The sequence below is a fragment of the Gastrolobium bilobum genome, unplaced genomic scaffold, assembly GCF_033153095.1.
Source record: "Gastrolobium bilobum isolate Gb01-03AN ecotype WA unplaced genomic scaffold, APGP_CSIRO_Gbil_v1 utg20292, whole genome shotgun sequence".
Classification (NCBI taxonomy): Eukaryota; Viridiplantae; Streptophyta; class Magnoliopsida; order Fabales; family Fabaceae; genus Gastrolobium; species Gastrolobium bilobum.
The window spans coordinates 277,674-301,281 of NW_026897798.1; the positions used below are offsets into that span (position 1 = coordinate 277,674).

Genomic DNA, 23,608 nt, shown 5'->3' on the forward strand with positions numbered 1-23,608 from the left:
TAATAAACAAAACCATTCATTAATAGATATTTTGGTGCACAATTAGGGCAAAAAATTATAAATGAATTTAGTAGAGGTGGCAACGAAGGAAATCCACCTTGTTCGGTTTATAAAAATGTGTTGAAAATTTTAATTTATTTCACTTTATCATAGCGAGTCAACTCATACAAAGTGAAAAAAAATAAAAAAATGAATTGAGTGAGATATTTTAATTAAGAGGTGAGATCATTTGACACCAGTGTTAAATTTGAAGTTTGACATCTCATTTAATAGTCGTTAGATAAAAAAAGATCAATGGTGTCACATGTTTACAAATCAGAGTCGTTGATCTTTTTTGATCTAACGGCTATCAGATGAGGTGTCAAATTTTAAATTTAACACTTTTCTCTTTAAAAAAAATAAAATATATTACTGTAAACACAAGCAAACTACCCTTATAAACTCTCAAACATAGCATTACATTTTCAACCATCAAACATAACATTGCTATAAACCTTGTGTCCTTATTTCATTTATAATTCCTTTACTTTTACTTTGGTCATCTCTCTTTCTTTCTTTTTTTAATGTAAAAAGAACATTTTTGAGACCAAAAATGCCTCTATCAAATCTTGATTTTGGATTACCCACCAAGTTGGATAACATGCACCGATGGGCCTTGAAGCAGATAGCTTTAACGTAGAACCACGACAAAGAATATTGTCCACATACCCTCCTAATACGTTCCCATATCCGGGATTGCACTATTGTCTACTTATCTACGTTTCCTTTACCTTCTAAACCCTTCTTCCTATTCTTGATCCTATACTATTTTAAGGCAACAAGAAACCAAAGCATAAAACAATGACATAAAGCAACTAGTAAGAGGTAGGAAAAAGCCAAAGATGTTGGATAAGACAAAGTTAGACTTATAGGAATGGCTATCCATATCCATGTTCGAAAGAATTAATGTTAGCATTGCATCCAAAAGATAGATTGTTGAATTACATAGGGAATCAAATCAAATGAAAAATAATAATAATAAGGTAAGAGGGAGGGATATTTCTAATATCAATAGCCCCCATTGCAACATATGGTGTTGACAATATTATACATCTACCAGTTTCAGACATTTTCCCCCCAAGGCCTTAACTATCTAGCCAAGAGATGTTTTGTTCATTAGGACACAACACAATAAATGCATTAGTTAACAGCTACCATGCTTGAAGCCAAACTCATGAAGATGTTTATATACCAAAAAGTTAAAAATTAAAAAAAATCTCAGAGATGTTTCATTGAGGCACAGTTGCTGTTATTGTTATGTGTCTGGGGTCGGTAAGAATTGATGTTATGTTCACAAAACCAACTTCCCTCAGTGTTTCCTCCACATCAGTCAGGTAGTACTCGTCAAGAAAGGGTTCTGTGCTCTTCATCAACGTAAACAGGACTGGAGACAATTCCTACAAGACATAAAAGATAACAAAAAGAAGATGTTTGATGATGATGTTCCTACATGGATAGCAATATACCATAAACTACAGGGAAAGCCGTTCTATCAGATTCAGATCTATAAAATCTTTTTTCATTCTGATTCCATCTACATGAAAAGCATAGGCAATATTATGAGTTCTGTTACTGGCTAATTAATCTTCAACATAATCACAACTATGCTTCTAGTAGTAGGTAATAATTTAATTCTTTGCTGCAAATCTTATTACCAAAACTTAGTTATGAGGATCACAGAAAAGATTCATAATTTTATAAGTATTAAAATATACAATTAAAGGTAACCCGTATTGATGTTCTGGAGCGCTCAAAATTACCAGCATATTTTCCACTTAATATTCTTCTTTCAGGAAATTTAACTCAATTACTAACTGTAAAGAACCAATTCAACCCAAAAGCTTAAGTTGTTGGGTGAGACTACATTTATGATTTTATATATCTGAACACACCCCTTCACACGAGAGCCTATTGAACTTGAAGGGTGGATAATGCAAAGGTCCACCTACCTATGCTAAGAAATTCCACAAGAGAAAGTGGAGGGCAGTGAGGATCAAACCCGAGACACGAGGCTCTGATACCATGTAAAGAACCAATTCAACTCAAAAGCTTAAGTTGTTGGGTGAAGCTACATTAATGGTTTTATATATCTCAACAAAATAAATGGTAGCTCACTATTGTAAATATTTGTTATTTTATTATTATTAGTATTTGTTGTATTGGGCCAAACCCATTAGGTCAAGTATTAGGGTTTTCATTCTCTATAAATAGAGACCTCTTTGTACAGATTATTCATACAATTCAATAATATTTCAAATACCCTTTTCTTTCAAGTTGGTATCAGAGCTCTCGATCCTGAGGGCTCTGCTTCCGCGTCTACGAATCCTTTTATTCTTTTTCTGTCTCTTGTTGCCATTAGCCGCCACGGGAAAATTTTTCCGGGGACCTTTTGGACCGAGATCACTGTTCCTTATTCCTCATCACTTTTCCACTGTTCCTATTCCTTTCTTTCTTGTCTCTCGTAAAGCAAAGAACGCACAGAACCATTCCTACCAAAGGACGTCACGTAAAGAACGCACTGAACCACTGCTCATCGTGTTTTGGGTACTTTTCTGGTGGATTCTTCAACGCGACCAACCACAGGTAGAACCGCCATTGCCGGACGACGTCGCCCCAAAAGTCTCAGCCCGGAAGAACACCGCACGTCCTCACACGCGCCTCCTCTTCATCGGCGAGTGAAGCCCACACGCATCCAGTCTCACCGGCGCGTGGAGGTGTTTCTTGGCCGCGGACCGGTGCAGTTCTGCTCGACTCTCCAAGCCCGTTCTGGATCTGTGCTCAAATCCTTGATCGGACTTCGTTTGGTATTTTTTTTCAGTATTTTTTTGGCTTCTTGGTGCTATTCTTTGACAAGTTTTGTGCAGTATGGCCTCTTCTCAAAGGAGTTCCTTTACAAAGTTTTCTGATGGTACATCTTCTGGATCTAAGAGAGATGATCGATGGTGTTCTTATTGTAAAAGAACAGGTCATATCAAGGATATATGCTTTCGCCTCCATGGAAAGAAAACTGTCTTAGAAAAGATGGCTAGGATGCGTGGTCAACCGCATTTTACTTCCTCTAAAATAACTTCTGCATTTCGTCCAGATGAGTTGGAACGGCTCCGAACCCTCCTTGATTCTTTGAGTAAGCCATCTGATACTAGTACTTTGACTATGACTGGTATGAGCTCCAAAACTTATTCTTTCATTTCTTCATGTAATGATTTTAAAAATTCTTGGGTTGTTGATTCTGGTGCTACTGATCATATGGCTTGTTGTGCTGACTCCTTTACTTCTTATCATCCTACCATTGGAACTCATACAATAGCCGTAGCTGATGGCTCTCATACATCAGTTGCGGGTTCTGGTGACATAAACTTACAGCAGTCCTTACATCTTAAGGATGTTCTTCATGTTCCTAAACTCTCCACGAATCTTCTTTCTATTCATAAAATTACAAAAGATTTGAATTGTACTGTAACCTTCTATCCTACCCATTGTGTTTTTCAGGATCTTGCCACGGGGAAGACGATTGGTAGTGCTAAAGAGCAAGGTGGGCTGTACTATCTGGTGTCACAATCTCCTGAAAATAAAGTAATAGATCACATCTTGATGTCTCATGGTCAATCAACTGCTGATTCTTTGATTTGGCTTCATCATAAGCGCTTAGGTCATCCTCCATTTAGTTTACTCAAATCTTTATTTCCGTCATTGTTTTTGTCTAAGTCTGTTGAGTCTTTTCATTGTGATGTTTGTGAATTTGCTAAGCATCATCGTGTGTCTTTCCCTTCTAGTATTACTAAAAGTGTTGAACCTTTTGATCTTATTCATTCTGATGTTTGGGGTCCTTCTAAGGTCTCTCATTCTTCTGGAAATAAATGGTTTGTTTCTTTTATTGATGATTGCACTCGTGTAACTTGGGTTTACTTAATGCGTGAAAAGTCTGAGGTACCACAACTGTTCTTTCAATTTTATAAAATGATTGAGACTCAATTTTGTAAAAAAATCAAAAGACTAAGGACAGATAATGGTACTGAATATGTCAATCACTCTTTTTCCCAATTTATACAAAATCAAGGTATGATTCATGAACTTACTTGTGTAGACACCCCTCAACAAAATGGGGTTGCTGAAAGGAAAAATCGCCACCTTCTTGAAGTTGCTCGTGCCTTACTGTTTCAAACACATGTACCCAAATGCTATTGGGGAGATGTCATTCTTACTGCAGCGTTCTTGATCAATCGTCTACCCACTCGGGTTCTCGATCATGTAAGTCCTATTCACTCCATGACTTCCTTTTTTCCTTCTGTTCCAACTTTGCAAAGTCTTCCTCCTCGAGTGTTTGGGTGTGTTGTCTTTGTTCATATTCATAAACAGCATCGCAGTAAGTTGGATCCTAGGGCTCTTAAATGTGTCTTCCTTGGATATGCTCCTGATAAGAAAGGCTACAAGTGCTATCACCTTGGAAGTCGAAAATTTTTTGTTTCTATGGATGTTATATTTCAGGAATCTGAGTCCTTTTTCCAAGGTCCTCATCTTCAGGGGGAGAATAATTCACCAGAAGACTCATCGCCTTCCTTCTTCGAATTAGAATCTTCAGTGTCTACTCCTTCACCTGTGTCAATGTATCCTCCTCTTGGTCCTGCTCCTCCTGTGTCTGATCCTCCTGTGAGTAATCCTCCTGTGACTGATTCTCATGTGATTGATACATTAAGTACACCAGAGATACGGAAGATTATAACACCTGAGTTGGTATATCAAAGAAGGAAACAACCCACATTGCCTCAGCAGCAACCTCAATCGTCTGAACCACTGGTAAGTCCTGAATCTCATATTTCTGATCATGATGTTAATACTTCTGATGACTTACCCATTACTACTGATTCTGATGATTTACCCATTGCTCTTAGAAAAGGAAAAAGAGCTTGTCCCAAGAAATCTTGTCCCTCCTGTCCCTCTTGTACTCAATACCCTATCTCCCATTTTATTTCCTCTGCTAATCTTTCTGTGCAGCACAAAAGCTTTGTTTCAGCACTAGACTCTATTGCAATCCCAAAATCAGTACATGAAGCCTTCAAGATGGGAATTGGGCTCAAGCCATGCAAGAGGAAATGAATGCGTTGGAGAAAAATAAAACATGGGAGGTTATTGATAGACCTAATGGAAAGAAAGCAGTAGGGTGCAGATGGGTTTATGCCCTGAAATATAATTCTGATGGAACTCTTGAGAGATACAAGGCTCGATTAGTTGCCAAAAGTTACACTCAATCCTATGGCATTGATTATGAAGAAACATTTGCTCCAGTTGCAAAGATGAATACGGTGAGAGTCTTGTTATCCCTTGCTGCCCATTACAATTGGGATATAAATCAATTTGATGTGAAAAATGCTTTCCTCAATGGTGAGTTAGAAGAAGAAGTCTACATGGAAATCCCGCCTGGTTTTGATTCTGTGAAGGGAGAAAATAAAGTTTGTAGATTAAAAAAGGCCTTGTATGGATTGAAGCAGTCACCTCGTGCCTGGTTTGGAAGGTTTACTAAGGTTATGATGACCTTAGGATACAGACAGAGTCAAGGAGATCACACTCTTTTCTTCAAGTACTCCCATAATGGGAAGCTTACTGTGCTCCTTGTATATGTTGATGATATTATTATCACAGGTGATGATTTTGTGGAGAAACAGATTCTGCAAACTCGGCTTGCCTCTGAGTTTGAAGTCAAAGACCTTGGGAAACTGAGATATTTCCTAGGGATAGAAGTAGCTCATTCAAGGAAAGGAATTTTTATTAGCCAGAGGAAATATGTTCTTGATCTTCTCAAAGAAGCAGGAAAGCTCGGGTGTAAACCCTCTAATACTCCTATTGATCAGAATCACAAGATAGGCTATGAAGAAGAGAGTCCTCCAGTTGATAAAGGACAATATCAACGGCTAGTTGGGAAATTGATATATCTGGCTCATACTAGACCAGACCTAGCTTATGCTGTTAGTGTTGTCAGTCAGTTTATGCACGATTCAAAGGAGAAACATATGCAGGCAGTAGAGAGAATTCTGCAGTATCTTAAAGCTACTCCTGGTAAAGGATTGTTATTCCGACGTGATGGCAATCTCTCTTTAGAAGTTTACACTGATGCTGATTATGCTGGATCCGTGACTGACCGTCGTTCTACCACTGGTTACTGCATGTTTTTTTGCGGTAACTTGGTGACATGGAGAAGTAAGAAACAAGATGTGGTCGCCAGATCAAGTGCAGAAGCTGAATTTCGAGCTATGGCTCAAGGCATTTGTGAGTTACTGTGGCTGAAAATTATACTTGATGATCTCAAAATAAAATGTGAGGGACCTATGAAGCTGCTATGTGACAATAAGTACGCTATTTGTATAGCTCATAATTCGGTTCAACATGATCGGACTAAACATATTGAGGTCGACCGTCATTTCATCAAAGAGAAACTTGATAGCGGGTTGGTTACCACTCCATACATTCCCACTGGACGTCAATTAGCTGATCTATTGACAAAGGGACTTCCTTCAGACAGATTTCAAGAACTTACTAGCAAGCTGGGAATGATAAATATCTATTCCTCAGCTTGAGGGGAGTGTTGTAAATATTTGTTATTTTATTATTATTAGTATTTGTTGTATTGGGCCAAGCCCATTAGGTCAAGTATTAGGTCAAGTATTGGGTTTTCATTCTCTATAAATAGATACCTCTTTGTACAGATTATTCATACAATTCAATAATATTTCAAATACCCTTTTCTTTCAAGTCTCACTAAGAACTCAACTTATCATAAATTTGAAGTTCCTCAAATATTAAGTTAATGATGTGTGACAGATCTACACTTTAACTTTGTGTTGTTGCATGTTTCAATTTCTGGTGTGTGTTTCATGAAACTGAATATTGTTGAAGTGATTTCTCTAATACAAATTATCCCCTCTCCATTTGGGAGATTTTCAAAGAGTATCTACATGGTAGACCATTCTCAACCAAAAAATTTGGTCCTTTAGGTTGTAGACCCATCATTTATACATTATCTTTTCTAGTTCAAAAGGAGGTCCAAAGATCCTGGTAAAAGGAGAGGGATTGTAAGCTAATGTACAAGCAAAGAAGCCTGGTATTTGATCCCGAGATCATGCAGTTTCCAAAGGGAGCTAATATTATTTTAGCTACAGCTCTTGAGCTCATTAATACATTTTTTACATGTTAATTCTCACAGGTTTAGTGAAATGAAACAAAAAAGCTATATAAAGATCTTATTGTATTGATTATAAAATATGATCAAGCAGAAAAGCTGAAAAATACCTGAAGGATCTTCGACTTCGGCTGCAGAAGACAGTAATGATAATATGAGCATTTGGGATAGGATCATAAAACATAAACAAAAAAAGTATAATCATGATATTATATACCGAAGAATCTGTTAAAGCTAGCGTGCCTCCAGGCCGAAGGAGACGGAATGCTTCCTTTACTAAATTCACTATAGCTCTTGCAGGACATTCATGAAGCTGCATAAAATTAGGGAGTCCAGACATTAAAATCAACTAATTTTTTAATCAATAATACTGTTAGAGCAATCTACTTATGCGTTTATTAATTGTCATGGTGGGGAACAAGATTCAGAAAATGTCATCACTCAGCTGCATGTTGGTTAGGACTTGTGAGTTGCAAGAAAAGTAGCACCTAGAGTTTGTTATTTCAATTGCATGACACCTTTCCTGGGATATAGATAAATCCAAAACATCTTTGAAAGACTCCACACACTTGAGAAGCAAAATACATATTTGCAAATTGCTATGCTCAATAAATGGAAAAAATATTAGTCTGTAGTAGATAGAATTTAGTGCTTCAATTATACGAATCTTCAAAATCCATATGCCTTGAGGCCTTTAATTGCAGTCATCATATCATATATCAAGACATTCTGTTCACAACAGTGCAGACGGACTTTTATATTCTCTGTTTTTGATGACTAATTAACATAAAATGTATATAGAAAAATAACACATTCTCTGAAATTTTAATGGAGGACTAAATTGTTAGATATGTTCAAGTGTGAGTAGTGGTGAAGTACCACATTGATTAGAAATAAATCAAGTGAAGACAATATAAGTGCAAAAAAACCTATAGACCTACAGCCTTAAGGTTTTGCGTTAAGATGTGGTGTCAGTCCACTTATCATGATTTGTCATTCCACCTATTGGTGGAGGTATCCCTTGCAAATGGTTTTGGGTTCCCCCCATTAACATTCTCAACATAAAAAAAGCAAAAAAGGCATACCACAAAAGCAATAGACACAAGATCGAATGATTTAGAAGGCAAGCCTGTCTCTTCCCCATTTGCATGTATCCATCTAATAGGAAATTTTCTAGGCGTTCCTCTCTTTTCCTTTTGCTGAGCCACAGCCAGAAAATACGGTGACAGATCTAGCCCCTGGAACAAAAATATCAATCACAAGCACATCCATGCCAAGCAAAACACTTCTTTTATTCTTGGTAAATTCAAGTTGACCAAGTATGATTTTATATTGTGTTGACTCTCCAATCTCCATCATTACATAGTGTTGATCCATTAAAAACTCACTCACGGTGACTTTGGCTGTAGGGAACTTGTCTGCAAGATATCTTGTGCTTACACCTACAGAGCATCCAATATCTAGAATGTCACCAATCATGGATGTTTCTGAATACTGTATATGGTGTTGATCAATTGCATGAAGCCAATTGCCATGCAGTATCTGGTTTGCTTCGTCTACTGAAGAAGCATTTGGAACTGCTCGTCTCGCCATTGACATCGTAGCAGCCTCTGCTTCAGCTGCTGCCTATCATCATAGAACACAGATTTTACAATAATTTTCTTTGAGATTTCAGCAAGGCGATCAACAACAAATATTAATAAATTTCCATCCACAAGATAGTTTGTTTAACTCAATAGCAAGTCAAGGAGGTACCTAGGATTTAAAACAAATGCTAAAGGAAAAAAAAAAAAAACCACACAACACATGGGAAAAACTCATAATTTTGTCAATAGAATGCAAGAACAGATACAAATGTTCACAAGCAAGCCACTGAAGTTATCCATCTGCAAATAAGACAGACACACATAATAGACACATGCTTTAACCAAAGCATATTATCAAGGTGCAAAAGGTCCAGTCAAAATAAAAAGTTTCAACAAACATTTGTCAGCTATATCTGTTACCGTCCATTTTTGGGATGGATGCCAGGTCAGAAGGCTCATAGTATATTTACAAGTATGTGAAGTTCAGAATTACTACCACTGACCAGCCATGTAAGATTGCCCTCGTCATATGCATGGAATGGATTCAAATAATCTGTAAAATGAATTAGCAGTCACTTCATAACTACACTGGGACATGCAAAAGTAAAAACCAAAAATGAGAATAAGGGCAACACTAAAAACTTAAAAAGTCAGAGAAAATTACAATCTGGGTATACTAAAGAGTGGTTCTGAATGCTGTCCATCTCCTTGTACACGTCTGACTCTAAAATCTCCTTCGCCATTTCCCTCCAAGGTATGTTGTTCTTCTCAGCTGTGCTGTGCACTCACATCCAAAAACCACATTCACTTTCCAATAAATACATAATTAGAACAACTTAATTTCATCACACATGACTATAATATGAGTTCAACACAACACAACACCACAACAACAAAAGTCCTTTCCAACTAGATATGGTTCGCTGCTTGCATCAAACCAGACCATTGTGATGTGTCAAAAACAAACACTACACAACAATTATGGCAACCTAGTACTATAAAGCTCCCACTCTGCAGGTCCATATAATATATCGTAGATAGTAAATAAATTCTCAAAGTTATGTGAAAAATCTCAAGTCATTTATTGACGACCCACTGGATACATTAGCTTAGCACCCTCCGGATACATTAGCATGGGATAACACCACAAGATTCTAATCCTATTGTGTTGGCCTTCGGGATCAGAGTAATGATTAACAGGAACAATCGGAGCATTCTTATTTCATAGTTATAGATGAAATTCTTGGATTTATGAAAAACAAACAATTGCGAAAGCATTTGCCATTTTTCTTTATAATTTTGCAAACTTTGTCGTTAAAATTTTGGAGCAGCCGTAAGTTTTCTCTCACCGGAAGGTTACTGGTTCAAATTTGAAAAATCGCATCTTTACAAAAATACAAATACAATAATGCGTACAATCAACTGTATTCCCTACCCTCACAAAGTTAAGGAGTCTAAGTGCACCCAGGTTCACTTTCTTTCTTCTTTATCATTAAAATTAACGAAAAACTACTTTCATGCTACATGTAATAAATTTCTCAGCTATACACCCTTCGACAATTGTGCCTTCTTTTTTTATCTTTATTTTTTAAGTGGTGGAACCCACAAATTTGTCTCTATGACATGAGATAATTTATCTTCTTTAACATCAGATTAATAAAACCCTTAAAATTATGACCATTGTTATGTTAAAAATTGAGACACGAGAAACTCCATTCCCATAATAGATAACCTTATATGCGTTTCTAATTTTCTACTGTAAAAGCAAAGAGTTACAAAGTGGGGGAGGCATTGATTGACTCCACCTTATTAAAACCTGTCTAGCGCCAAACTTGAGGACAGAGTATAATGGCTTGAATGAGATAAGAGCTCCAACCAAACGAGAAAGTGGGGTCTCTCCAGTCCACTTGGGTCGCACCAGCCCTCCTTCTTCATAACCATAACTACCTACTTGACCACCAGCCACGGCGCTGGTTGTGTCGGACGCCGCCGCCGCGTGAACCGGCCTATTCCTCCCTCTTGCGGTGGTGACTTTGCCATGGGCAGAGATTACTGCAGAGAGGTTCTGAAGTGGGGACCACAGAGCCATTCCGTTGTCGTGTGCAAATGGAACAAACAACCGTTGCAACCTCATGACATCCTAGTACATCGCCATGCAATCTCATTCACCTATAGTGTCTCGCCACGTGGAATTTCAACAAATAAAATACAATATATTCTGCTATCTTCTTCTTCTTTTCTTAAAATTAAAGTTTTTTATATTATAAAAAATAATTTTATCTTTATATATATATATATATATAAACAGTTCATTTTTTCTGCAGTTACTGCAGATTTATCTGCAATAAGTCCAATACGATGTCGTTTTGAAACAGAAATCATAGTGTTTTTGTAATTTTAATTTATTTTAAGGTTATAATAGTCTTTATATTTATAATTTTTTAAGATTTCAATACCAAAACAACGTCGTTTTGGAAATAATTGTAGATAACTTATCTGCATATTAACTGCAGAAATATTTTTCTCATATATAAAAGTATATAGGATTACTTTGCATTTAATAATTTCATATTTAATACTTTAAACATCTTTCTAAACATAAAGATTTGGAAGGAAAGGGAAAAAAAGGTTGATATTTTTTTTAAAATGGTAAGAATTATAAGATAGTTATAATAAATACATAATTAAAAGGTTTTGTAACAATTTTTTTATTTTTTATTTTGAAATGTTAAATAAGAGAATATTTATTGAAAATGAAAATTAATTTTCTCTTCCCTTTCAAAATAAAAGAATATCGAGGTCAAATTACTAAGTATTTTCAAAATAACAGCTTGCAATTGTTTGCTTTATATTGCTTAAATGAAGATAATGCATAACAAAAGATACTCTTCTATAAACAAGATAGAATATCATAGAAGACTCCATTTTGTCTTTGACCAAAGGGTTAAAAGATGCTATGATCAGTTATGAACCAATCAATCAAAGCAGCTAAATATTTGTACAACCCAGATATGACGCAAGTTATATTTTCACATGATTTGTCTTGAAAAAAAAAGTACATATTCAAATTACAAAGAGTGGAAGCTCAACATTTCAGTATGTACACAAGAGTTTACATGGTACATGAAATTACTACTAGCATTGATTCACTGATCACTCACTTCCTCATAACATTCAAACATGCTATTAATATGAAGATTCTTACAACAAATCTTCTAAAGATGACGAACTGAATATAGAAATCCTCCTTCTTTTTCTGGTTCCTAAGATGTCCTGTGAAACAGAAAATCTACTGAGTACAGACCTAAGAGCTTGATGAACAGAGCCAGCAAGAAACTGACGGGATACAGCATCTTCAAAGTTCTGTTCTTTGCAGCTAATTATCACAAATACATTCTTCATTCTGCCTCCAAGGGTTGCAATATCTGCCCTCATTATCATTAGATGAAGAGCATCTAGTTCTTGTCTTATATTTGACAATAACCCGGGTTTATATTCACAACATAGAGATGCTCTAATTGAATAAGGAAAACCATTCAATCCACCCTCGTGTTCTTCAACACTTATTTCATCATTGTCCTTTGGTATCACCAAACCTTCACAAGATTGTGCTGCATTCATTTTCAGCTCTTTCAAATGTCTAATAACCTCACCAAGTAATGACGCTTTGTCCATCTATGTATTCGAAAGTATAAAAACGAAAATTCAGATTTTGCAAGCTAAGAATGAATTTTAACATGTTTATTTCTACCGACACAGAGCTTCATAATTCAAACTACAAGCATAACTAGGTTGGGTAGTTAATATGGCTTTACTAATGTATCCCCTAGATAAGATCATTTACCACCAACTAGCATAGTTTACACACCAAATTTTCAAGCTCCAAACACTTCTTTAGTTCATTTTGAGATGGTAAATGCAAGCAAAAGAGAACACAAATGAATTTAATTGTTCAAGAAATATCACTTCCCGTTACTGTTTTAGTGAAGATGCATGCACATACATCATACATGTTTATGTACCAAAACAATTAAATGGTGAATTGTCAAGCTATGCTTACAATTCAATAGATATATAAGCGGGGAAAGTAAAATATAGATCATTACACAACCTTTGATTTACCATTATTTTTATGGCCAATTCAACCAAATGACAAGCTTAGTTCAACAATGATCACAACTCGCTCAAATTATTCAAATACATTGATTATTTGCAAATAAAAAATGATAATAGATAGAGAAAGCATCGTGTTGAACTAACCTTCTTAGCACCTGGAATTACACTGCGAAGTGTATCAAGATGTGAATTAATCCTTGCCCTCCTCCTCCTCTCTGCCTCTTTATGGCTCTTCAAAGCTTCAATGCTTCTCTCGGTGGACACACTCTTTGGTTCCAATTTGGAAGGTGCCTTCACAAGCTCCCCTCTGTCCCTATCCAAAACCATAGATAAAGATGAACCATACCCATTTCCAATTACAGTATTGTTTACTTGAAAACCATCTGGTATTCTCTCAGGGGTATCTCCATAAATGCCAGAACCCCAATCAAAAGCTTCCATTTCCATGGCCAAAAAAGTAATAAAAAATAAAAATAAAAGCCACTGGTTCAAGAGGGAGTGCACTGTGCAGTTCAAGCAATTTCACAAATAGGTAGTGAAGTAGGAAGAGATAGGAGGAAGAACATATTTGGAGACAAGACACAGAAGACAACCTTGGAATAATGAAATGGGAGCTGTTCTGTTCATTTTCATATTGAGTTTGGAATGTGTATTTGGAATGAAAGATGGAGTGGTGACAGTGAATGAAGATGGCTAAGGAAGTGAGGGAAAAGAACCAGAGAGCACTAGGATTATGGAAATACCAAAGGTAGGAGAATGCACCCCTTCTATATAGGAGAAAATCTGGTACCAACAACTAGGATGTGCCTCTACACTCTTGTATTGGAAACTCAGTATTTGTTGGCAGAGGATTCTATGTTAAAATTGTAAGCGTAGGGATGTGAAATTTTTGTGTTTATATTTTTTTTTATTAACAAATTCAAGTTGACTTACTCTATTTAATGTATATGAAGAGATATATAGATACGAAAATTTCATATGACGTGATGATTTTGAAGATTAGTTTATTGGAACCAATCCTCGTTGGATTAGATCATATTGTATTGAATACGGGCAATATATAAAAAGAAATAGGACGATTAATTAAGTGCTGCATCCTATTATTAAGATATTATGAGCTCAGCAATTTTACATGATATCTAAGATTTCGATTTGATCTCGCTTTATCATTCTTATTGGAATCTAAACTTGATCACACCAAATACGATATGGGTTCGGCAATATATATCGAGCATAATCACACACGGTTGAAGAGTGAATTGTTGTTCTTGGTCTCGGGCCTGGAGTTGAAGTTAGATTGTATTTGTCTTTTGTTGTAGCGCGTTGGATCCAAATGGGGGGAACTTGCGAAGACACTCCGATGCTTAAGTCAGTATCAGAGGCAGGAGTTTTTATGTTATTATTATAAAGGATGATCGTACATTGGTGTTGTACCATTTGTTTATATAGTGGTTATGATGCCGCCTTAGCAAGGCGGTTTGGCTTCTTAGTAGCCAGGTTTTAGGCTGCATGTCTGTGCTAGGATCTGAGTAGCCTTATCTCCCATCATAGAGTCGCGGCAAGCTGGAGCTGTCTGCCTTTTATTGGAATAAAGGTGCGGTGGGATTGCCTTGGGCCTTAAGTTAGCTTTCTTAAGGGGGTTTTGTCCGTGATATGGGCATCGCGTCTTGTCCAGCGTGATGGGTGCGTCGCGTGCGTCGCGTCTTATGTGCTGTGTTTGTCCATCGCGCTTGCTCTGGATCCTTAAGGGGTTTGGACTTCTCCGTATGTCACTGGGCTTCTTATGGGCCTATATTTTATCCGGATCAAAACTCATGATTTTTAAGATCAATTTTCTATGATTTTGTAAAATAAAATTATCAACTAAAAAATTGTTGAAGTAACACTTGATATATATACATGTTAATCCTATATATTGTTCTATCTGAGATAGAAGTGTCAACTAAGAGAGAAATGGATTAACCTTGGATCTAGAGCCCTTTCGAGTATCTATAAAGGAGATACTTTTGAGGTGACAAATCATTGCGCACAGAGTAATAAAGTAGTCAAAGGGGTGATGTGTGTGCAGTGACGCAACAAATAATAAGAGATGGAGTTAGTCTCATACTATAGGTTTTACCTCTTATTTATAGAGTTTACCCGCGGGTAGTGGAATTTTGCACCTTTAGTGGCTTTTCTGGGGGGCCAACTTTAGGTCCGTTGTTGTCACACGAGTATTAGTATAATTTAAGGATTCTTTCCTTTATTTTTATGGGTTCCTCTTTCTATTGTCTTTCTTAGGCCTTCTAGTATATGGGTTTTCAATAAGGGCCCATAATATTGTTGGTTCCACCATACCCCATGGGGGAATGGTTATATGCATGATGTGTTTTCATGTTTTGATGATTTAAATGCTTGTGAGCTGTTAAGTGCAAGGGCCTTATAATATGCATGTGTTGTTCCATCTAAACGGTAAGCCTAAGTATGTGGCGTCATACAAGACAGTGATTCTGTGGGTGGGTGTAAGTGGCGTCTTGCACTATTTGTAGGGTTTAAACGTACGTAAATCCTGCATTTCTCTGGCCAGTAGAATAGTTGACACACATGACATGATTATCTGTTACATTGCACTGATTTTGGAACTTATATTGTTAAACTGCTTTTAGAACTTATATTGCACATGTAAGTGAGCTTGGGGTGGAGAAATCCTTGAAGACCCCTTGCCTTACTGAGATTTCTGTTTAGAGATCTCACTACACGTTTGGGGCGCTTATTTCAGGTTCAGGTAACCTAAGGGTTTAGACCTCTAGCGACAGGAGGTCGGAGCTGAGTTAGATATTGCTGCTTATTCTGTTATGATTGGATGTTGGCATATTTTCTGCTATCTTTATGATTATGTTGTTATTGTTGAGACTCTGTTGGGCTTGTTGTCTTATTTGGTGAGCATGAGAGTTGTCCATGCCACATTGATTGACTATGTCTTATTTTGTATTTGAGTTGTATAAACTATCAGGATCGGTCAGGTCTACGTGTTGTAGTTCTGTGACTAGAGAACCATTTTCAGTTATTTAATTAATGAGGTATTTCAGTTAGTTGTTTAATTGCAATTTACATACAGGCAATGTTTTGAAAAGGAACTAAGTAATCAACTTGGTTAATATTAATGACGTCATAATTGAACAAAAAAAGATATTTTGCATTTTTAATTTAGCGTGGCTTAATACGATGACATGTTAACAAACCGGGTATACACGGGGTGTTACATTTTATGGTATCAGAGCACTTTCTAGAGAAAAGCCTGTATGTATTGCAATAACTTAGGATGTGTTGTTGTGTGTCTTGTCTTGTGTGTTTTCTCTTTCGAGTTTTGCTATGATGATGCATGTGTGACCACATTGTGTGGGCCTGATCAACTCACTCTTTGTGTAACTGGTGCAGAGTCATGGTAATGCCAAGGAGAAACCGTGAGACGACTGAGGGTCAACCCGACCCAGTCCTGACTACATTAGCTGAGATGTAGGCGGCTAGACTAGCCGATCAGGAGGCCGCTAGATCGGCCAACCTGGCGATGATGGACGCCGTTTGAGAGGCGAACCGGAAAGCCACAGAAGATGTATTGGAGGCGAATCGACTTGCGTATATGACCATGGTACGGGTCGTACTAGAGGAGATGAGAATTGGTTGTCATCACGGCCAACATCCTCCGCTGCCACCACCTCCATCCTCACATTAGTGTGGGAGTGGAGTTAGAGGGATGCTTGTTGGAAATGAATCCTCGCTGCTTAAGTGCATCCCGTGTGGAAAGACTCATGAGGGTACTTGCTGGCAAGGACAAAAAGTTTGTTTCACATGTGGCAAGCCAGGTCACCTTATCAAGAGGCGCGTTTCCAACACGGAGCGAGCTGCAGGTATACAAAATGTCTCAGTATGTCGCATAGAAAGGATAGCTGAATCGACATCTAAGAACTTCGAGAAGATTCGTGTGGACCACGAGGCAAAGAAAGTCAAAGAATCTGAGGCCAAGGGAAACAGTGGTTCCACTTCCTGGAGGGACAGGAAGTTTGGAGGCAAAGGTAAAGGGGAGCAGCTACAGGTCAAACAACTGTGCAACAAATTTAAGAGGTCTACTACTCTGGCAGACAACTTTGCTAGACCTTTGATTTTCCCGAAGTGTATAGGTTGCGGAAAGGAACATTTGGGACGATGTACTACTGGAGAGTTGCTATGTTACAAATGTGGGAAGAGTGGCCATATAGCCAAAGATTGTTATACTTTGGTTGCTAGGGCTGCAACAGTTCAGACGGCCTCTCTTCAGATGTTTCCTGCACCACCAGAGACTAACTGAGTTTATACGTCGAATAGTCAGCAGACGGACCGAGCTCCGCACCTCGCGAGAGGTATAATTCACGTTGGAATATTGTGGTGATGTATTGATTGACTTATGGATGGCGCACTTATTTTGCGAGTCCGACTGTTGTGGGGCTGAACTGGCCCATAATTGAGCTTCCTCTGTTTCTGAGGGTTATTACCACTACGGAAGAGAAATGCGATACTTCATCTACTTATTTGGATATGGTATTTTAGTTGGATGGCCGAGACTGCGTAGCAAGTCTTAAGTGTCTACCCATGGTCAATCGTGGGATCATTTGGGTATAGACAGGCTGTTGAGAAATTGTGTGTTGGATTGCTGTGATTGCATAATTAATGTATGAATTGTGTTTAAACATTGAATGTTGTATTGAAGTGTTTGATAATATAACCTGAGGAACTAGGTTGATTGAGTGGGTTAATGGCCATCAGTGTAATATGGACTATCCCTGAAGGGGATGTATCCGAAGAGGGTGCCTCTGAGGAGTTTGATTGGATGCTCAGTTGATGTGTAATTCATTGAGTGGTCCTTGTGTACAAGGTACACTGGTGACTGGTATGGCTACTAGTTCCTTGGCCGATAACCTATGTCATGGGTTTCCCTTTTTGAGAATTGGATCCTAAGAGTGTTGACTCTTGGGAGTTCCATGAGGGCACCCGTTGAGTTTGACTCATCGGGTGGTCCGGGTGCACGAGATGCATAGATCAATCAATTTTAGTTGCCTCATGGTATAATAATGCATTATGAGACTTGAAATATGAGTTTAAACTCTAAAACCACGAAGTGGTGGGGTGAGTAAAATATATCAAGAGTGATATGCCAAGTTTGGCAGGAAAGGTATGATTCCTTATGCCATTACATGTCGTGATGGTGCTTTATTTAAAAAAACGTAAGAGGAGATATCTTATTGCTGGTGAGTGAGGAACACTCTCTAGTCAGGTTGTTGAGAATGGGAAATTCTCTCTTAGGAGTTAAGTGTGTAACACTTAGACTTGGTGGCAAGGCCACACGTGATCTGTCATATGCGAGGCAAGTGTATGTACAATTAGTTTTGTGGGTCGAGTGGTCTCCATGACTCTAGGTTAATATGTAAATTATTGTTATTTTCACATGTAGTTGGCATGTTAACACCATGGATAGTGCTAAACATGAAGTCAGTACGATAAATTGTGGTAATATATCAATATTATTTCACCTATAGTTGACCCTCAATTTTGCAGATGCCATGGAGATTGAGGTATACTGTTGCATAGACTATTTTATGTACTATGTTATTAGAATTGAAATTTTTTGCAGGTGTACATGAACTAAGGTACGCTACTATGTAAATTAGTATATTAATCAACATGTATTGATTGAAATGAACATGATTATGATTTTGTACTGTGAAAAGATTGCAATTTTATTTTGAGAGTAATGATTTATAGAAATTGTAAGTCGAGACTAGATTAGAGTCATGGAATAGGACCTAAACTCACCCAAGTTGTTGTGAGGAGATTGAGTTATCTTGTGTCGCCTCCGGAAAGGGGCTGGGTTGTATGTTGATGCAGCTGGGCAAAGTGATTGCTTTTACTTGATGCAGTTGAAGTCTCATGAGGAGAACTACCCGACTCATGATTTGGAGTTAGCTGCGATTGTTTTTGCTTTTTAGATTTGGAGGCATTATCTGTTTGGTATGCAGTTTGCTGTGTTCAGTGACCATAAGAGTTTGAAGTACTTGTTTGATCAGAATGAGCTGAACATGAGACAAAGGAGATGGATGGAGTTTATGAAGGACTACGACTTTGAGTTGAGGTATCATCCTGGAAAGGCCAATGTGGTAGCTGATGCTCTGAGTTGGAAATTCGTGAGTCTATCCAGTTTGATGATAGGTGACTTTGATGTTATGGAGAAGTTTTGAGATCTGATGGTGACTTCCTTGTTTGGGGGTCACTTCTCGAGATGGAGACCATGAGAGTCAAGAATGAGCTAATGGAGAATATCCAAGATGCGCAAGTGCAGAGAGAGTGCCTGGACTACGTGAAGAACCAAGACGGTGTGTCTTGGAATGAGGATGGACTTTTGTTGTTCCAGAAACGGATTGTGATTCCTCAAGGTCCTTTGACCGAAGAGGTGATGGCAGAGGCTCATAAAGGCCAGTTTACTGTCCATCCTGGTGCGACAAAGATGTATCAAGACTTGAAGAGAAATCTCTGGTGGCCAGGCATGAAGAAGGACATTGTTGTCTTTGTGTCCAAGTGTTTGATTTGCCAGAAGGTGAAGATAGAACACCAGAAGCCGTCTGGTAAGCTTCAACCTCGTGAGATTCCGCAGTGGAAATGGGAGAGCATTTCCATGGACTTCGTGATGGATTTGCCTAAGACTCAGGCTGGTTGTGACTCTTTATGGGTCATTGTGGATAGATTGTCTAGTCTGGCCACTTTCTTCCGGTGAAGGTAAGCTTCACTTCAGAGCGGTTGGCCAAACCGTATGTTCGCGAGATTATGCGGCTTCACGGGGTGCCCGAGAGTATCATCAGTGATAGGGGCCTGAAGTTCACATCTCGGTTCTGGGAGGCGCTGCAGGAAGCTTTTGGTAATCAGTTGAGATTGAGTACATCCTATCACCCTCAGACTGACGGACAGACTAAGCGGACCATCCAAACCTTGGAGGATATGTTGAGGGCTTGCACTTTGGAGCAATGTTCAACATGGGATAGGTACCTGCCATTGGTTGAGTTTACGTACAACGACAATTTCCATGCTAGCCTAGGCATGGCACCCTACGAGGCATTGTATGGTAGGGGGTGTCAGACTCCTACCTGCTGGTCTGAAGTTGGAGATAAGGAGTTGTTTGGCTTGGACTTTGTCCAAGATACTACATAGCAGATCCTTCGCACGTGGTGCAATCGGATGACGTGGAAGTTCGGGAGAACTTGAAAATTCCTGTCGGACCACTCAAGATTCTCGATCGCGGCGAGAAGAAGCTGAGGAGCAAGATCATTCCGATAGTCAAAGTGCAGTGGACAGGAAGGACTCCTGAGGAGTGTACTTGGGAGCGAGAGGACGAGCTTCTCCGGCGATACCCCGACTTCCGAGACAGGTATGTTTCTGATTTTGAGGACAAAATCCTAAAAAGGTGGGGTGAATGTAAGAACCCGCACCGTTAATTAAGGAATTTAATTAATTAATTATGAGATAATTTCATAATTGACCCTAATAATTATGTTAAGGCTTAAATAATTATGGTAAGTGATTAATAATGTTGAAAGTCGCTTTTCTGACGAAAAGTGCAGATACCGGTTCTGCTCCTCGGTATAAATGCGTACCGATGAAGTTTCCCAGAAAATTATAATAAGTGTGGGAATATTCCTAGAATAATATTTAAGACTGGTAAAACAAGTTTCAAGACGAAATAATGAGAACTGGTGTCAGAACTGATACTGGCTATGTAAAAGCGCGTACCAGAAAGGTGCTGCGAAAAATAAAATAAAAATATGAAAAATCTTAGAAAAATGAGTAGGTTCATAATCCTGAGTTTGGAATTAAAATACTAAGCGTAGCTATTAGCGCTAATACAGTGTGCTTAAAACTTAAATAACTATAAATGCTAAGTGGCACATGATCCTAGGTCATTTGTGAGCTCCTTCTACGTGAGATTTCTGGACTCTTGGCTGCTGAGTCTCTTCTTCACCATTTCATGACCTCCTTCTTCATAGAAACTCCAAAGAGATCACCTTTGATCATTATTTCTTCACAAAACGCCATACCTTGGGGTGTGTTAGCTTTGAGTGGTTTAAAGGTGTGTCTTTTCTGAGTTGGTGGGTCTGTGTTAGAGGGTGTTGGGGGCTGACTTGTTGGTAGATGTGGTGGGAGCCATTTCCTTGGATGTGGGAGCTTCAAGTGATGACCTTTGTGAAGAAAAGGCCAACCTTGATACCTATTTTCGTTCTTCTTGAAGTTTGTACCTTAGAAGCTGAAGTGTGAGCTCCAAGAGCACCTCCTTGCTCTATTTCAAGCTTAGGTAAGCTTCACCACCTTGAATCATGAGTTTTCCATGTTAAAAGTTGAGTCTTTGCATGTTTAATAAGATAATCAAGCAACCAACGTGTTAACTGACCTTAAAGGGTTTAAAGATACATGTTTTAACGTTCTAAAGTGTTAAAAATTGAACCTTGGGAGTGATATCTCGCGAAATACAGAAACTGCATTCTGTCGCGAAATATCTGGATAGGATATCCGAATATTGATATCCAGATATGGGGTCTTGTGATATCCGAATATGGATATTCGGATATGCATATCCGCATATGGATATCCGGATATGTTCCCGACATATATCCGGATATTCTGAGAATTCCGAGACAGTAACTGTACTGTTCTTACATAATGGCATTTTGGGTTTGTGGACCCATGATTGGTTAATGTGGACTATGTAATAATTAACCTAAGTCAGAATCTAAGTGATTAAGGGCTTATGGATTTGTGAGAAGCCTAAAGCCACGAAACGTAAGGGAAATGCGTTGTCCTAATACCATGTGCTTGTAGAGTATGAATTTTGATATGATTATTGATCCAAACAGATTGTGATTGTGTTGTCTGTGGACCTTGAGCTTGTGTTGACTTGGCTTGGATTGATTGCTTAAGAGGTAAGCTTTCGTGTCCTCGGTTTAGCTATTGTTGGTTCCACCATACCCCATGGGGGAATGGTTATATGCATGATGCGTTTTCATGTTTTGATGATTTAAATGCTTGTGAGTTGTTAAGTGCAAGGGCCTTATAATATGCATGTGTTATTCCATCTAAATGATAAGCCTGAATATGTGGCGTCATACAAGACGGTGATTCTGTGGGTGGGTGTAAGTGGCGTCTTGCACTATTTGTAGGGTTTAGACGTACGTAAATCCTGCATTTCTCTGGCCAGTAGAATAGTTGACACACATGACATGATTATCTGTTGCATTGCACTGATTTTGGAACTTATATTATTAAACTATTTTTAGAACTTATATTGCACATGTAAGTGAGCTTGGGGTGGAGAAATCCTTGAGGACCCCTTGCCTTACTGAGATTTCTGTTTAGAGATCTCACCCCACGTTTGGGGCGCTTATTTCAGGTTCAGGTAACTTAGGGGTTGAGACCTTTAGCGGCAGGAGGCCAGAGCTGAGTTAGATATTACTGCTTATTCTGTTATGATTGGATGTTGGCATGCTTTCTGCTATCTTTGTGATTATGTTGTTATTGTTGAGACTCTGTTGGGCTTGTTGCCTTATTTGGTGAGCATGGGGGTTGTACATGTCACATTGATTGACTATGTCTTATTTTGTATTTGAGTTGTATAAATTATCAGGACTGGTCCGATCTACGTGTTGTAGTTCCGTGACTAGAAACCTATTTTCAGTTATTTAATTAATGAGATATTTCAGTTAGTTGTTTATTTGCAATTTACATTCATGCGATGTTTTGAAAAGGAACTAAGTAATCAACTTGGTTAATATTAATGACGTCATAATTGAATAGAAAAAAATATTCTGCATTTTTAATTAAGCGTGGCTTAATACGATGACATGTTAACAAACCGGGCATACACGTGGTGTTACACATAGTATAGGATAAGGCCTGATAGTATAAGGCCTGATTGTATAAGACCTGATTGAATTTTAATACTATTCAGCGTTTGGCACGTTATTGTATAAAATAATATATTATATAAGATAATATCATCTAGTATTTAGTAATGCGCCCTATAATACTATATAGGATAAAAATAAATATCTTTAATAAAAATATCCTTTGATAAAGAATTTATATAATTCTTCAAAAAATCTCATATGATATTAATTTTTATAAATATTTATTGATTAGTGTGTCCAAAACATAAATTAATTTTTATAAAAAAAATATTCAATATTTTAAAAATTATTATTTTGAAAAACTAATTTTGATTTTAATATATTAATATTAAAATAATATATTAATTTTTGAGAATTACATTGGTCAACGATGTTAATACACCAACCTCTTATTAGGCCTTATCCCTCCCCTTTAGGCCGGATTAAGTTATACATCATTTTGATGTATTAAAGGATCCTGCTGTATAAGGTTATACTATACGATGGTCATACCAAACAACTGAAAATGTCATAACGTATAGTATAAACTTATACTATCAGACTTTATACGTCACACCAAACAAGCTTTACAGGACATCTTATTGGCTAGAGTCGTGACTTCTATCTATATTAATATTATTTTTATCATGATAGTATTATTCCCTTTTTTGTGGTGCACGTTGAGATTTAATTTATGGAAAATGTTTTTGTTATGTAACCTAACATAAAAACAAACTTTTTACTCTCACAAAAGGAAG

General features: G+C 37.7%; 3 protein-coding genes across 5 annotated transcripts; 1 reads left to right on the forward strand and 2 right to left on the reverse strand.

Annotated features, from left to right (window-relative positions):
- Positions 1-937: 937 nt before the first annotated feature.
- On the reverse strand, positions 938-10,890 carry LOC133310403 (uncharacterized). 3 transcript variants are annotated; one of them, XM_061511333.1, is made up of 8 exons: positions 10,602-10,890; positions 9,461-9,573; positions 9,300-9,349; positions 8,603-8,836; positions 8,296-8,448; positions 7,428-7,523; positions 7,321-7,341; positions 938-1,436 (listed from the first exon to the last, which is right to left on the reverse strand). In XM_061511333.1, exons 1-8 carry the CDS (start codon positions 10,883-10,885, stop codon positions 1,269-1,271), a joined length of 1,119 nt encoding a protein of 372 aa, XP_061367317.1. In that variant the 5' UTR covers positions 10,886-10,890; the 3' UTR covers positions 938-1,268. The 3 variants fall into 3 exon arrangements, with proteins under 3 accessions (XP_061367317.1, XP_061367318.1, XP_061367319.1); XM_061511334.1 differs by having other exon boundaries at positions 10,613-10,884; XM_061511335.1 differs by having other exon boundaries at positions 9,461-9,568; positions 10,602-10,735.
- Positions 10,891-11,997: 1,107 nt separating this feature from the next.
- On the reverse strand, positions 11,998-13,359 carry LOC133310418 (transcription factor bHLH30-like). Its single transcript, XM_061511349.1, has 2 exons — positions 13,057-13,359; positions 11,998-12,471 (listed from the first exon to the last, which is right to left on the reverse strand). The coding sequence occupies exons 1-2, from the start codon at positions 13,357-13,359 to the stop codon at positions 11,998-12,000; spliced, it is 777 nt and encodes a 258-aa protein (XP_061367333.1).
- A 3,286-nt stretch (positions 13,360-16,645) lies between these two features.
- On the forward strand, positions 16,646-17,236 carry LOC133310409 (uncharacterized). The gene has a single exon (XM_061511340.1). The coding sequence runs from the start codon at positions 16,646-16,648 to the stop codon at positions 17,234-17,236; it is 591 nt and encodes a 196-aa protein (XP_061367324.1).
- Positions 17,237-23,608: the final 6,372 nt, after the last annotated feature.

Bases quoted from the DNA above. Each gene is read 5' to 3' on its own strand.
- LOC133310403 (XM_061511333.1), bottom strand. From the start codon at position 10,885: ATGGCTCTGTGGTCCCCACTTCAGAACCTCTCTGCAGTAATCTCTGCC. The intron at 9,574-10,601 runs GTGGAGTCAATC...GTGAGTGCACAG, and splicing joins GCTAGACAGGTTTTAATAAG to CACAGCTGAGAAGAACAACA. The intron at 1,437-7,320 runs GTATTTTTCAGC...TATGTCTTGTAG, and splicing joins CGAAGTCGAAGATCCTTCAG to GAATTGTCTCCAGTCCTGTT.
- LOC133310409 (XM_061511340.1), top strand. From the start codon at position 16,646: ATGCTTGTTGGAAATGAATCCTCGCTGCTTAAGTGCATCCCGTGTGGA.
- LOC133310418 (XM_061511349.1), bottom strand. From the start codon at position 13,359: ATGGAAATGGAAGCTTTTGATTGGGGTTCTGGCATTTATGGAGATACC. The intron at 12,472-13,056 runs GTTAGTTCAACA...TCGAATACATAG, and splicing joins TAATTCCAGGTGCTAAGAAG to ATGGACAAAGCGTCATTACT.